Source organism: Lithobates pipiens, unplaced genomic scaffold, assembly GCF_037356315.1.
Source record: "Lithobates pipiens isolate NorthernLeopardFrog02 unplaced genomic scaffold, aLitPip1_a1.2 Scaffold_8, whole genome shotgun sequence".
In the NCBI taxonomy this organism is placed as follows: Eukaryota; Metazoa; Chordata; class Amphibia; order Anura; family Ranidae; genus Lithobates; species Lithobates pipiens.
Genome location: NW_027507903.1, coordinates 160111904 through 160127369, shown reverse-complemented (window position 1 = coordinate 160127369; position 15466 = coordinate 160111904). Strand labels below are relative to the sequence as shown.

At 47.6% G+C, this 15466-nt stretch overlaps 1 protein-coding gene across 1 annotated transcript in view; it reads right to left on the bottom strand.

The window, feature by feature from the left end:
- Positions 1-12920, bottom strand: part of SUV39H2 (SUV39H2 histone lysine methyltransferase) — a 42152-nt gene extending 29232 nt beyond the window's left edge. The window contains exons 1-2 of the mRNA XM_077473314.1: positions 12839-12920; positions 3727-3872 (exon numbers count right to left, since the gene is read on the bottom strand). Coding sequence (XP_077329440.1) covers positions 3727-3872; positions 12839-12920 — 228 coding nt within the window. The remainder of the gene's footprint in view (positions 1-3726; positions 3873-12838) is intronic.
- Positions 12921-15466: the final 2546 nt, after the last annotated feature.

Below are 15466 nucleotides of genomic sequence, written 5' to 3'. Positions count from 1 at the left end.
AAATCTGAAAAAAGAAAAAAAAATTTTTTTTTTTTATAAAAATCTTTTTTTTTAATTAAATTACCAGAAATGCCTGTTGCTAGGCCCATTGTCCTAATCTGCCTCTTCCTACTGCGTGGTGATCTTCGGTCTTCTCTCCTCCGTGCGGCGTCTTCTGGGGAATGGGGTGCTGTGTGTTCTGGGAACTGTGTGTCCCAGAGCACAGCGCGCCCCATTGACAAAGCACTACGCGACTCGCGCATGCGCAGTAGGAAACGGGCAGTGAAGCTGCAAGGCTCCACTGCCTGTTTTCCTTAGTTGGAATGTCAGCGCCGGGACCCGAGAGCCAAGAGACGGGTCAGCCTCGGGCGGCTGACATCGTGGGCGCCCTGGACAGGTAAGTCTGCTTATTAAGTCAGCAGCTACAGTGTTTGCAGCTGCTGACTTTAAAAAAAAAAATTTTTTTTAGCTGGCCCTCCCCTTTAAATGGTTATACCTCCCTCAGTTACACAAATGAAAAGATACTTTGTTTCTACTTATTGGTGTGTTGTGGTAAAACTTGGCAGGCTGCCTGGATTTTTTTTTTCCAGCGGTGAGAAATCTCTGCACTTGTTAGAAAGAATCATGACATGCTGTTTTGAAGATCGGGAAGGGAAAAAGATTGCCATTTCGATTCTTAATGATTAATCATGCAGCTCTACTGAACTTGGTAATCTCCATTTAGAAATTAGTGTACTTGAATAAAGAAACCCAGAGCTTTTAAGTCCAGAATAGGGCATATGCCCCCATTTTCTCTGGAAATGAGGACAGTGGAGTAGAAACCTTAAAAAAAAAAAAAAAAAAAAAAAATCCCCATGCCTTTTCTGGAAACATGGCAAGTTAAGACAGAGGTTGTGCCAGAACAGTGTGAAGGTCTGTTAGTCTTTGCCGAGACTTTGGCAAAAAACAATATTCTAGCTTATTGCCCATTGATATTACATCCTATAACTACACACCTGAGATGCTTTTAGTCCAGATGTTCACAAAGGCCAAAAGGCACCCCCCCCAACCCACTGTGAGAAGTGGAGGAGTCCCCTCATTGAGAAGAGGACTTGCCAACAGGCTTTGAAGTTTTGCAAGTCCAATGTCTGCGACAGAATGGAGTCCTGGCTCTGGACTTGGAAAAACTAAAGGATCTCTTCCTAAAAGACAGGAGGTTTTTAAGCCTTATGCCCCGTACACACTACTGGTTTTCCCATCAGAATAAACTCTGAAGGTTTTTCCGACGGAGTTCCGCTGAAACTGTCTTGCCTACAAATGATCACACCAAAGTCCGATTGTCAAAAACGCAGTGACGTACAGCACGTACGACGGGACTAGAAAAAGGAAGTTCAATAGCCAGTAGCCAATAGCTGCCATCTCGTACTTGCTTCAGCGCATGTGTAGTTTTTGGTCCGTCGGAACAGCATACGGACGATCGGTTTTCCCAGTAGGAATTGATTCCATGGCAAATATTTAGAACATGTTCTATTTCTAGGTCCATCAGAATAAAAAAAAAAAAAAAAAAAGTCAGATGAGACACACACATGATCGGAATATACAATGAAAAGATTCAGTTTTCTGTCGGACATTCCGCTCGTGTGTACGCGGCATCAGGTTTCTTAGCTGGGAAAAAAGGGTACTCTTTCCAATTACATTTTTAATAAAGTGGTGCAGAGGGGCACCAGAGAGGAGTTCTCAGTTAAAAGGCATTTGGAGCTAGCGCTTTTCAAAGAGGTCCATCCAATATGCACACACAATTGACTCAATCTAGATATGAGACAAACAATATCCATAACACAGTGGTCCTGGGCAACCTGCATTAGTTCTAACTGATTCAAAACCATGAGGATCAACTCAGGTGCCTTGGTCATATCCTTGGTCCATACCGCCACAGTGTTTGACAAATGGACCTGAAAGCCATGGTTGGTTGCAGGGCAGACCCTGCCAAGAAGAGCAAGGACTTGGGCAAGTTTTCCTCTCGCTTTTAAATGAGATCCTTAAATACTGGAATGAACAGTCAGAGCTTGCTCTCATCATCAATGGGGTCACCCCATTCGGATCAGCACACGCCGTGCTCCGTGGTATCTGCCTTAGGAAAGGCAGCGGCTTCGGCCTAGTTCCGGAGCGGCAGCCATCTTGGTACACCCGTCGGCCGTTTACAATGTGATCGCTCTGTCAAAATGACGGAGCGATCACTTGTAAACAAATCAACGTCATGGTGACGCCGGTTCCTCTCCCCCCTCTGTGTACAGATCTGTACAGTGGAGGGGAGAGATCGGATGGTAGCAGCGCTGTGGGCTGCATCTGTAGTGCCCACAGCGCTGCTCTGTGACAATTGCAGTCACAGCCATCTCTCCGTACTCTGCCAATACCCTGCCAATACTCAGCCAATATTACAGTGGGGGAGATATATATTACAGTGGGGACTATATGGTGGTGGAATTTTCACAAGTTTTTGCAAATTTAATTATTATTTGCTGATCTGAAAAATGATCCGATCCATGACTCTGATCCGAGGAATGATCTGATCCGCAAGTTTTTTGATCCATTGCACCCCTATAAAGCAGGGAAGGCAAAAACCTATTCACAAAGTCCCAATTACACTCTTAATTAACCTCAGCTGAGTGTATGCAAACATGGAGGAGAAAGTGTAGAAGTACACTTGTGGCCCGATTCAGCTATGATGGCAGCGATTTTAGTCATAAAATAAGACCTAACTGCAGAAATTTCCTCTCTGGATAATGCAGAGGAGGGAGCCACACCAGAAGGAACTATGGAAAAACATGTGGATTCAAGCAGGGAGCAATGATCCAAGGTGCTGATGACAAGTTGACAAAACAAAAATGTATTTCCCAGCAAACTTATCAGCTAGCCAGCAAATAAAAGAAATTACACTAATAATCAGTTAAACATTAGGTTTTAGTTGAAAATCTGCTGTATGCAGAGGCTGCACTGCCTCATCAAGACTCCTTTGTTGGAACATACTGTATATAGCAATTGATAAGGAGAAGGTATGCATGGAGGATGCCCACTCCTCAAAAGGCACAGGGACACCAAAAGCCCATCAGAGAACAATGGCACAATTAAACGTATAAACAAAAAACTAAATGAGAGGAGTAACAAGTATTCTTCCTGCTGTGTTCAAATGTGCAGCATTCAAATGAGAGTGCAAGAAGCCAGGTTAACATAAATAACATTATCATTACAATGGCATCAGAAAGTGGGTGAGATATATTATGCAAGTGAACATGTTGTCCCTGAAGTTGAGTTGTGATGAAAGCAGAAAAAAAATGGGTAAGTGCAATGATTTGAGCTACTCTGGACAAAAGGCAAAATTGTAATGGCTAGACCACTGGTTAAGAACAATTCCAAAATGGCAGGTGACTCATTGATGCACGTGGGGAGTGAAGGCTGGTCTGTGTAGTGTCACTTCGATCCAATAAAATAACTACCGTAGCTGAAATTGCTGAAAATAAGTTAATGCTGGTTCCAAAAGAAAGGTGTCAGAACACACAGTGCACTGTAGTTTGTCCTAAATACAGTGAGACCATGGAGAATGAACGCAGCCACCTTCTAACAGGAGGAATTTGGTGATTTGGAGTCAGATCAATAGAAGGTACTTTATTGAGTTAAGAATGCATACAATACTTGAATAGATTTGATTGTTTTTAAACCTGAATTTAGAGTCACAAACAAAACAAAACAAAAACACAGAGCATAGCTTACCTTTACCATTTTACGGTCACAGAGATACTCCACTTCATAATTGTTTAGATTTTTTTTATTTATTCCAATGCATTTACAGATCAGGGATTCTTTGCGGCATATCTCTTGAAGGGTTTCATTAGAGGCAAGACATGGCACACACCAAGCTGTGAAAGCAGAATTCACCATTAGATTTCCCTTATATAAAATCTGAACAGAGGATCAATGCATGTATAGGTAGGTGTTCACCTTACTTGTACTCTTCTACTTTTTGTAATGCTACAGTCTGGAATATACATTTAAAATACACATTTCTTAATCGTACATCACAGGACTTCATCAACATAACTACTTGGCTTATGCTGCCACCTTCATGTGAATGGACATTGGCCAAAAAAGGGCAGGAAACACAACCCAGGCATAGCTCTTCCCAGCTAAGCTTCAGTTTTTAGCTTGTGTCTCTATGTAATAGATGTGCCACAGATGTCTCTGAAGATACTTTTGTGGGCTTTAGTTCCCCCAATTCTTGGCCTATTCTTCCACACACACACACACACACACACACACACACACACACGAGGGCATCATCAACATTGGTCTCTACCACCAGCATGCCAAGGACTGTACCAAGACCCTGCATACAATAGCGGGGAAAGCTGTTTTGCTGGATCCTAAGGGCAGCAATCTCCATGGCACTGTGTAACAGGAGAAATCGCTGACAGGGTGATTACAGCTCCAGACAGTGATTCTTTGGAAGGAAGTCTAGTCCCTGAAGGCCCTGTGGGGTGCCCCCCCACCGTGATGGGTGAAGAGGAGGCCTGCAGGTCCTGCTACATGGACTGGTAGGTGCCAGTTATTTCTCTAGTGCAAGGGTCTCAAAACTTTGTAAACAAGGGTCTAGTTTACTTTAAAGGGACCCAGACTGTGGCCATGGGGGGTAGATGTCAGTGGGAAAAAACAATTGCCCCATCTTTGGTGTCAGCAGGAGGAATAGTGCCCCCTCATTGGGCTCCATGGGGAAAATATGCCACAATGTTGATTTCAGTGGATGAAATAGTGCCCTATAGGTTGGATAAAAGCAAGCAGTTTGGAGATCACTGCTCTAGTGTTTCTGGTGTGGAGATGTCCCTGGCTGCAAGTACTATCAAGAAACCAATATACCAATATTGGTCTCAAATGCTCCATTGCAGCTTTATTGAGTCTTATTTTTTTATAAAACCTTTGTGCAAAGTGTCCCATGGACTGTGTGTGCGCATTTGCGTTAAAACATTCATTTACATATTGTGCAGGACAAGAATGCGCAAAGTTTTGCGCAAATGCATATGCCTGAAAATGCGCAAATGCATACAAAAAAGCAAAATGCCTGAAAAGCAGATGCTCAAACAGAAGTATCGTGCAAGAGGCCTAAAATGACTGAGTGAATTTGATGAATGGAGTCCACCCCATGCACAATTCTAGTGACCCATGATTTCAAAATAAAATGCCTGCTTTGAGAAGAACCTGGAGTCTGTCAGAAAACAACATAAGCAAACGCCATCTAGAATGGCGAGCTACCAAAATAAGACTGAAAAGAACACCAAGCAAGCTTATAAACAAGCTTATAAACACTGGGCTCCATTCAGAAGGATCTTACAGCATCCAAGTATACAATAAGATGCCACACAGTAGGGATGCACCGAAATTTCGGCCGCCGAAACATATCGGCCGAAAATGCCCTTTTCGGCAATTTGCCGAAAGAGAAAAACGGCCGATAATAGAGCCGAAAATGGGGCGGGGCCAGGGTAGGGGGCGGGGCTCCGCGCCCCCACCCCTGGTGCGCCCATCATGAAAAGCTATAACATTCCAAATAGTGCAGGAGAGCCGTCTCCACCACCTGTTTGATCACAGAGCGGGAACATCACAGCTTTTATTTCAATAGCTGTGTGTTCCCGGCCGTGCGCCGTCACGTACAGCCCCTCCCCCTCGTCCGGGCACTTTGATAGACAGATCACCCGTAGGATTGGACGGATGATCTGTCTATCAAAGTGCCCTGACAAGGGGGAGGGGCTGTACGTGACGGCGCGCGGCCGGGAACACACAGCTATTGAACTGAAAGCTGTGATGTTCCCCTGCTGTGATCAAACAGGCGACGGAGGCGACTCTCCTCTTTACAGGTTAGCTGCTATGAGGGGACACGCTGGCTGCTATGAGGGGACACGCTGGCTGCTATGAGGGGACACGCTGGCTGCTATGAGGGGACACGCTGGCTGCTATGAGGGGACACGCTGGCTGCTATGAGGGGACACACTGGCTGCTATGAGGGGACACACTGGCTGCAACGGGGGACACACTGGCCGCAACGGGGGACACACTGGCTGCAACGGGGGACACACTGGCTGCAACGGGGGACACACTGGCTGGCTGCAACGGGGGACACTGGCTGGCTGCATTGTATCAATTGTATCATGTGTCATGTATCATGTGTGCAATTTCTGACCATCTCCTGTACCACGTCCCCAGTCTCTGACCATCTCCTGTACCATGTCCCCAGTCTCTGACCATCTCCTGTACCATGTCCCCAGTCTCTGACCATCTCCTGTACCATGTCCCCTGTCTCTGACCACCTCCTGTACCATGTCCCCAGTCTCTGACCACCTCCTGTACCATGTCCCCAGTCTCTGACCACCTCCTGTACCATGTCCCCAGTCTCTGACCACCTCCTGTACCATGTCCCCAGTCTCTGACCACCTCCTGTACCATGTCCCCAGTCTCTGACCACCTCCTGTACCATGTCCCCAGTCTCTGACCACCTCCTGTACCATGTCCTCAGTCTCTGACCACCTCCTGTACCATGTCCCCAGCCTCTGACCACCTCCTGTACCATGTCCCCAGCCTCTGACCACCTCCTGTACCATGTCCCCAGCCTCTGACCACCTCCTGTACCATGTCCCCAGTCTCTGATCACCTCCTGTACCATGTCCCCAGTCTCTGACCACCTCCTGTATAAAAATATTTTTTAAAAACAGTCATTTTCGGTATCGGTGCTGTTTCGGTATCGGTTTTCGGCCTAGTGTATTTTTCATTTTCGGTATCGGTTTCGGCACCAAAAAACCCATTCGGTGCATCCCTACCACACAGCGTTTTTCAAAACATTTTTTGGCATTTACTTAAAAACAGTACTAAAAGTTATTTTATGAAGTCATGCGGTATTTAAGTACACGCCACGTTCCTTAACAACCAATGAGTCATCAGCTGTCAGGATTCCCCGCTAACAGCTAAATGTAAAAAATAATATTAAGATAAAATAAAGGATGTGCAGTGTCCTCCCCTCAACCCTGCTAAAAGGGGCTTCCAGATTTTGATAATCCCCTGCCTGCAGACCCCCATAACCACCAGCCAGGTGGGGCTCAGCTCACATGGGGGCTGCCCGCTCCTTAACAACCTTTTTGTTTACTGGTTAAGGATGATGGCAGCTGCCGATTCCTTAACCACTTCCCATCCCAGCCATTGTAATATATGACACCCACAGAGTGGCTCTGGGCAGGCGCCATATGACGTCCTTGGCTGCCCGATGTAGGGGGCGTGCATATGCGCCCACCGTGGCACTCTGGAACAGATGCGCATGCCCGGTGGCCGTGATTGCTTGCCAAAGGGCAGGAACGTAGATCTGTGTCTGTAAACACAGATCCATGTCCTGTCAGGGGAGAGGAGACCAATCGTGTGTTCTTTGTATATAGGAAAACCGATCAGTCTCCTTCCCTAGTCAGTCCCATTCCCCCCAGTTAGAATCACTCCCTAGGTAACACATTTAGCCCCTTGATTGCCCCCTAGTGTTAACCTTCCCTGCCAGTGACATTTAGGCCTCATGCACACGAGATGCTGTTAAACGCGTGTTCAGATGCAGTTGGACACTCTTTTCAACTGCCCTTGAACTCATTCAATGTTATCCAATGTGTCCATGTACACAGTCTTGTTTTTTGCTGTTTTTATGCAGTTGCGTTTAACCTCGTTTTTCCAGAAGCAAAAAAATGGGTTCAGATGCAAAAGTTTTCCCCGTTTCAGATGCCAAATGCGGCAAAACGCTGGTACTGCGTTTTTGTTTATAAGCGTTTTTAAAGGTGACCTATTTTTTTTTACATTAAAAATCTCAAAAATGATGGCAAATGATGAAAAACCATTAAAAAAATATTTTAAACAATTGCAAGTAGACAATCCACAACTTGTGGCAAGTGACGTGGCAAGCGGACAATCCACAACTTGTGGCAAGTGACGTGGCAGGTGGACAATCGACAACTTGTGGCAGGTGATGTGGCAAGTGGACAATCCACAACTTGTGGCAAGTGACATGGTATGTGACGTGGACAATCCACAACTTGTGGCAAGTGACCTGGCAAGTGACCAATCCACAATCCACAAGCTCACAGCTGCTGCTACTCACTAGAGCTGCAATTAACGATTAATTTATCTGTCGACTAATCTATCGATTATTTTTTCGATTAGTCAACGACTATACGATTTTTTATTTTTTTTTATGAATCTAGTGGTTTTTTTTATTTTATTAGCTAATTAATCCTTGGGATAACCTTACAAAAAATAAGTACATAAGGGGGAGGGTGTGTGGGGACAGTGTCAGTGTGTTTTGTTTTGTTTTTTTATTATTATTTTTTTTTAATTGTCTATTTATTGCAATTTTTTTAGACCTCTGACATCTCCCATTTGAGACAGGGAAAGGGACTGGAGACAGATTCCCCAGTCCCTTTCTCTGCAGCCTCTTCTGCACTGATAATGAATGGAGAAAAGACAGCGGCTTCTCCAATTATTAACTGAGACATCGTAATCACAGACGGCTACAATGTTTCAGTTATGTGAATGGACAGTCAGTGGTTTACCGGCTCCTACCTCCGCTCTCCATCCTGAGATACCAAGAGGGGCGGCAGCACGGAAGGGGAGAAGAGGGGGGGTGGCTAGGGGTGCAACGGATCAAAAAACTCACGGATCGGATCGTTCCTCGGATCAGAGTCACAGATCGGATCATTTTTCAGACCCGCAAATAATTTCATTTGCAAAAACCTGTGAAAATTCTACCACCATATAGTCTCCACTGTAATATCCACAATCTCCCCACTGTAATATTAGCCGAGTATGGCTGGGTACAGCTGAGTACGGCAGAGCATGGGCTGGCAGGGTATGGGCACTTCAGGGTATGAAGGGATGGCTGCTTCCATCCGATCTCTCCCCTCCACTGTACAGATTAGTACAGAGAGGGGAGAGAGGAACCGGCATCATGACATGATGCCGGTTTGTTTACAAGTGATCACTCCGTTGGAGCGATCACAGTGTAAACAGCCTGGGTGTAGAAAGATAGCCGCCGCTTCGGAGCTAGGCCGAAGCCGTGGCCTTTCCTAAGGCCGAGAACGCGGATCGCTCTGCGGAGCGCGGCATGTGCCGATCCGAGCGGGGTGACCCGTTCGGAACGCGGATCGGTAACGATCCGTTGCACCCCTAGGAACATCGGCACAGAGGGTGAGAAGAGAGGAGGACGGCGGCACGGAGGGGGAGAGGAGAGGGGGAGATAATGAGAGATAATGACGCATCGACGCCCTGCACGCACATCGACGTATTTTTGTAATCGATTACGTCGACTAGTCGTGGCAGCTCTACTACTCACTCTGGTCTCACAAAATGGCTGAAATAGTTAATACTGTTTTTGTGATTTTGGGGAGGGTCTATGATGTTATCTTAACTAAACGCTTCTAGACACAAACGTGGTAAAACGCTGCTAAATCGCGGCAAAACAGGCGTTTCTAAATGCCGGTTTCAGCTTTTAAAAACATGTTTCCAGCACAGTTTGCACCGTTGTCTCGTGTGCATGAAGCCTTACACAGTAATCAGTGCATATTTATAGCACTGATCGCTGTATAATTGTCACTGTCTCAAAATAGTGTCAAAAGTGTCTGATGTGTCCACCGCAATTTCACAAAAAATAAATAAAAAACAAAAAACAAAAAAAACATAGATCACGCCGTTACTAGTAAAAATAAAATATAATAAAATGCCATAAAATCAATAACCTATTTTGTAGGTGCTATAACTTTTGCGCAGTCCAATCAATATACGCTTATTGCGATTTTCTTTACCAAAAATATGTAGCAGAATACACGTTGGCCTAAACGGAGGAAAACATTTTTTTTTTTTAATTGGGATATTTATTATAGCAAAAATTTAAAAATATTGTGATTTCTTTTCAAAATTGTCGCTTTTTTTGTTTATAGCGCAAAAAAAAAAAATTTAAAAAAAAAACTGCAGGAGGTGATCAAATACCACTAAAGAAAGCTCTAGTGGAGAAAAAAAAAAGATCAAATTTCATTTGGGTACAACGTTCCACAACCGCGCAATTGTCATTCAAAATGTTACAGTGCTGAAAACCTGGCTTGGGCAGGAAGGGGGTGAAAATGTCCTGTATTGAAGTGGTTAAATATTGCATGCCAGAACCACTACTTATTTACCGCATGCATACAACCCCAGGGGAGTATACCCATTCCACGGACAGACAGACGGGGGAGTATACCCATTCCACGGACGAACAGATGGGGGAGCATACCTATTTCACGGACGGACAGACAGGGGGAGTATACCCATTCCACGGACGGACAGACGGGGGGAGTATACCCATTCCACGGACGGACAGAGTATACCCATTCCACGGACGGACAGACGGGGGGGAGTATACCCATTCCACGGACGGACAGACGGGGGGAGTATACCCATTCCACGGACGGACAGACGGGGGGAGTATACCCATTCCACGGACGGACAGACGGGGGGAGTATACCCATTCCACAGACAGACGGGGGGGGTATACCCATTCCACAGACGGGGGGAGTATACCCATTCCACAGACAGACGGAGGGAGTATACCCATTCCACGGCGGACGGGGGGGGGGGGGAGTATACCCATTCCACGGACAGACGGGGGGGAGTATACCCATTCCACGGACAGACGGGGGGGGGAGTATACCCATTCCACGGACAGACGGGGGGGAGTATACCCATTCCACGGACAGACGGGGGGGGAGTATACCCATTCCACGGACAGACGGGGGGGGAGTATACCCATTCCACGGACAGACGGGGGGGGAGTATACCCATTCCACGGACAGACGGGGGGGGAGTATACCCATTCCACGGACAGACGGGGGGGAGTATACCCATTCCACGGACAGACGGGGGGGGGGGGAGTATACCCATTCCACGGACAGACGGGGGGAGTATACCCATTCCACGGACAGACGGGGGGGAGTATACCCATTCCACGGACAGACGGGGGGGAGTATACCCATTCCACGGACAGACGGGGGGGAGTATACCCATTCCACGGACAGACGGGGGGGGAGTATACCCATTCCACGGACAGACGGGGGGGAGTATACCCATTCCACGGACAGACGGGGGGGGGGGGGGGGGGGGGGAGTATACCCATTCCACGGACAGACGGGGGGGGAGTATACCCATTCCACGGACAGACGGGGGGGAGTATACCCATTCCGCGGACAGACGGGGGGGAGTATACCCATTCCACGGACAGACGGGGAGGGGGGGGGGAGTATACCCATTCCACGGACAGACGGGGGGGGGGGGAGTATACCCATTCCACGGCGGACGGGGGGAGTATACCCATTCCACGGACAGACGGGGGGGGGGGAGTATACCCATTCCACGGACAGACGGGGGGGGGGGGGGGGGAGTATACCCATTCCACGGACAGACGGGGGGGGGGGGGGGGGAGTATACCCATTCCACGGACAGACGGGGGGGGGGGGAGTATACCCATTCCACGGACAGACAGGGGGGGGGGGGGGAGTATACCCATTCCACGGACAGACAGGGGGGGGGGGGAGTATACCCATTCCACGGACAGACGGGGGGGGAGTATACCCATTCCACGGACAGACTGGGGGGGGGGGTACACCCATTCCACAGACAGACTGGGGGGGAGTACACCCATTCCACGGACAGACTGGGGGGGGGGGAGTACACCCATTCCACGGACAGACTGGGGGGGGGGGAGTACACCCATTCCACGGACAGACTGGGGGGGGAGTACACCCATTCCACGGACAGACTGGGGGGGGGAGTACACCCATTCCACGGACAGACTGGGGGGGGGAGTACACCCATTCCACGGACAGACTGGGGGGAGTACACCCATTCCACGGACAGACTGGGGGGAGTACACCCATTCCACGGACAGACTGGGGGGAGTATACCCATTCCACGGACAGACTGGGGGGAGTATACCCATTCCACGGACAGACGGGGGGGGGAGTATACCCATTCCACAGCGGGCAGGGGGAGTATACCCATTCCACGGCGGACGGACGGGGGGAGTATACCCATTCCACGGCGGACAGACAGACGGGGGGAAGTATACCCATTCCACGGCGGACGGACGGACAGACGGGGGAAGTATACCCATTCCACGGCGGACGGACGGACGGACAGACGGGGGGAGTATACCCATTTCACACAACAAGATCCCCTCTGCTACCCATTTGAACCCCCTAAAAGCTCACACCACAAACATTACTGTGCACCCCATTCACTTGAACAGATTGTGTGTAGTGAGCAGGCCTGCCCCTCTGAAAAGAGTCCTAACTGTCCTGGTGACCTTTATCACTGAGAGTGAAAGTGAAAGTAAATCCCATATTGTGAATGGTCAGCCGACCAAGGGGAAATCCTCCAATGGGGACACTGGTTCTGGGGTGACAACAATTTGGAGGGATTTCCTCTCATTTCCTGTTTTGGTTTTAGGACAGAAAGAGAAATCTCACCAATGGGATACGGCTAGCAAAAAAAAAATAATAATAATAATAATACACACACCAGGAGACAGAAGTTTTGCCTTTAGTTCTAATGTCTGTAATCAGTTCTCCGATGTCTCTCACACACAGACATGAGTATTAGAAGTGTCTATGGGAGGTCCGCACACAATGCGGTGTATTGTAGCATAGGACGTGTGTGTGTGTGGCGCATGACAGCGCGGTATACACAGCCCAGTGCAGCGTGTATAGAGGAGCGTGCTCTCCTATGACTGGGCGCTCACACACAGCGCGCTTCATATCCCGCGCGCTCACATACTCAGCTTTTCACTCACCTCCTCGTTCCGCAGCCATCTTGTTCCCCCGCCAATCAGCAACGCTATCCGTGACGTCACGGCCCCCTCTACCGTCTTCCATCGAAGCCGTCCAATCAGCCCGCATTACCCGCTTGGCTAGACGCGCCCACGTGGTGACGTCACGGAAGGGCCGAGCAATCAGGAGGGAGCGGTTAACTTGAATGTGAGCTGTTTGCCGCCAATGGGCTATCCGCAGTGTACAGAGCTGGAAGGATTTCCCAATGTTCTGCTGACAGCTCAGCTTCATTACTATACACAGTACAGTATAGGGAGGAATGATAGACATAAGCACTCCACCCATTCCATAGACAGGCACTCACTTCATCCCCTTCATACTGTGCTACTACTACAAATGGTGGCATTTAAAAGTTTCTGGCACTTTCTGTTTCCATGTGAAAATCAGTTTTATGTTTTGATAGAAAATGAGATCTCCCAAACATTATATATATTATTTTAAAACAGAGGCCCTAATAAATTGGTAAGTTTTGCAATTTTTTGATGTCACACGGTAATTGCACAGCGTTTTTTGTTTTCTTTTTTAAACGCAGTTTTTGGGAAAACAAAATACGCTTTTTAAAATTTGAATGCAAAAAAAAAATAAAAAATACATAACTAAATTTTTTGTAAAATATAAAAGATGATGTCACACAGATACCAAACATGCCACGCTCTAAAATTGCGCACGCCAGCACAACGCTGGCAAACAACATCCATTTTACTACCCATAGGCGACGCTTTAAAAGCCTTTGCAGGATAATACTTTAGATGGACACAGTAGGTCTGGTGCTAGAATTACTGCCCATGATCTGATGTTCACGGCGATATCTCAAATGCGTGGGATGAGCACAATTTGCGTGCGGCCAGGACCAACGCATGCTTTCGCCTTTGTGCGCTAGGATGGCGGCACTTTAAATTGTTTTGTAATTATTCATTTATTTTATTTTTACACTGTTGCTTTAATTTTTTTATCACTTTTATTGCTGTCATAAGGAATGTAAGCATCCTTGTGACGGGTACTCTTTATAGAGGGATCTGGGGCCTACAAGACCCAAAATCCCTGCTTTGCACTTGAAAGCATTCAAAACACCAAGATCTGCGTTTTCAATACTTTAAATTTTCAAAAAAATGACGCCTTTAAAGCCCCTTTACGCGATCAGCCCGCTCGGATCCACCTGTCTGTTTTTCAGGCGGATCCGAGGGGGCCACCCATTGAATTCTATGGGCAGGCGGATGTCAGCGGAAGATCTGTCCGCTGACACCCACCTGCCATCCGATCCGCTCAAAACAGATGGATGGCGATATATATGTTCGTCATCCGTCCAGTGCATGGAATCTAATGAAAATGGACAGGCTGTCTGTTTTAATCCGATCTTCCCATAGAGAACAGAGGGGATAAACGGAGAGATCCCCCCTGAGCTAGGATCCGCCCCATGTAGAAGAACTGGAAGTGATGTCATGTCATCGCTTCCGGGTTACCATAGCAGCAGCAGCAAGCCGATCCCAGCTTTCTTTGGGTCTCCGACTAGCTGGCCGGGGGGGGGGGGGGCGATTAGTGGCTTGGGTCTCTGTGTGAGATGGGAGAGCCCAAGCGAGCCGCAGAAGGAGAGGCAGATGTTCCCTCCCACTACTTGTAATAACAACTGAGCTGCTGGTTATCCGCTCCGGTTGTCATTACAAGAGCATCTACCATTGGCTAAGACCCCTTTCACACTGGGGCATTTTGTAGGCACTATAGCGTTAAAAAAGGTGCATGCAAACCGCCCTAAAACAGCTGCTTCATTCATTCCTCTGGAGCAGTGCGCTGGCAGGGCGTCAGAAAAAGTCCTGCCAGCAGCTTCTCTGGAGCGGTGAACTCACTGTGAACTTTTATCTGGTTTCTATTCCACCGCCGTGTGACCATCCAATGTTAGCTCATTGTTAAACCTTTTTAGTACTCATCTTTTCTTACCTTCCACCTGGTTCCCGGACTCACCTGGGAAACTGCCATTTGGTGTTGCAGTTCCATGTGCTTCTGATGTGGGTCTCTTGATTATATTCCTCATGATTAAAACTCCTGAAGAAGCCCCTCAAAACATGTTTATTCGATCCATAATGTCAATTCTGCACTGTGTAGGCTGAGCCAGACCAGCTCTGAACCTAGCTATGAACAGGGCTGAGCTCTGGATTTATACTACCCAAATGATATCAAGAACAGATTCTGGGCATGGTGGAGAATGGTACAGGTGAGCCCACGACACATGATGGTGGCCAGATGGGAAGGAGGGACTTTCTTCAGCAAGAAAGTCACCAGTTGGAAGAAAAATGTAAGCAAAGCTATAGTTTCCAGGAGTTTTACATACTGGGACTGCCATCTCCACAATAGCTATTCTAGTAGTGAAAGTGTTCAAGAAACGAAACTTAGAGAAATGTTTATGTATTTCAGAGGTGTACCCAATTGTAAAGTCTGTTATTTTTAACAAAAAAAAAAAACATGTTATACTTACCTACTCTGTGCAGTGGTTTTGCACAGAGCAGCCCAGATCCTCCTTTTCTCGGATCCCTATTCGGTGCTCCTGGCCCGTGCCTCCTGCACTCGCTCGTCCTCACCCCCTTTCCTGGCCGGCCGGG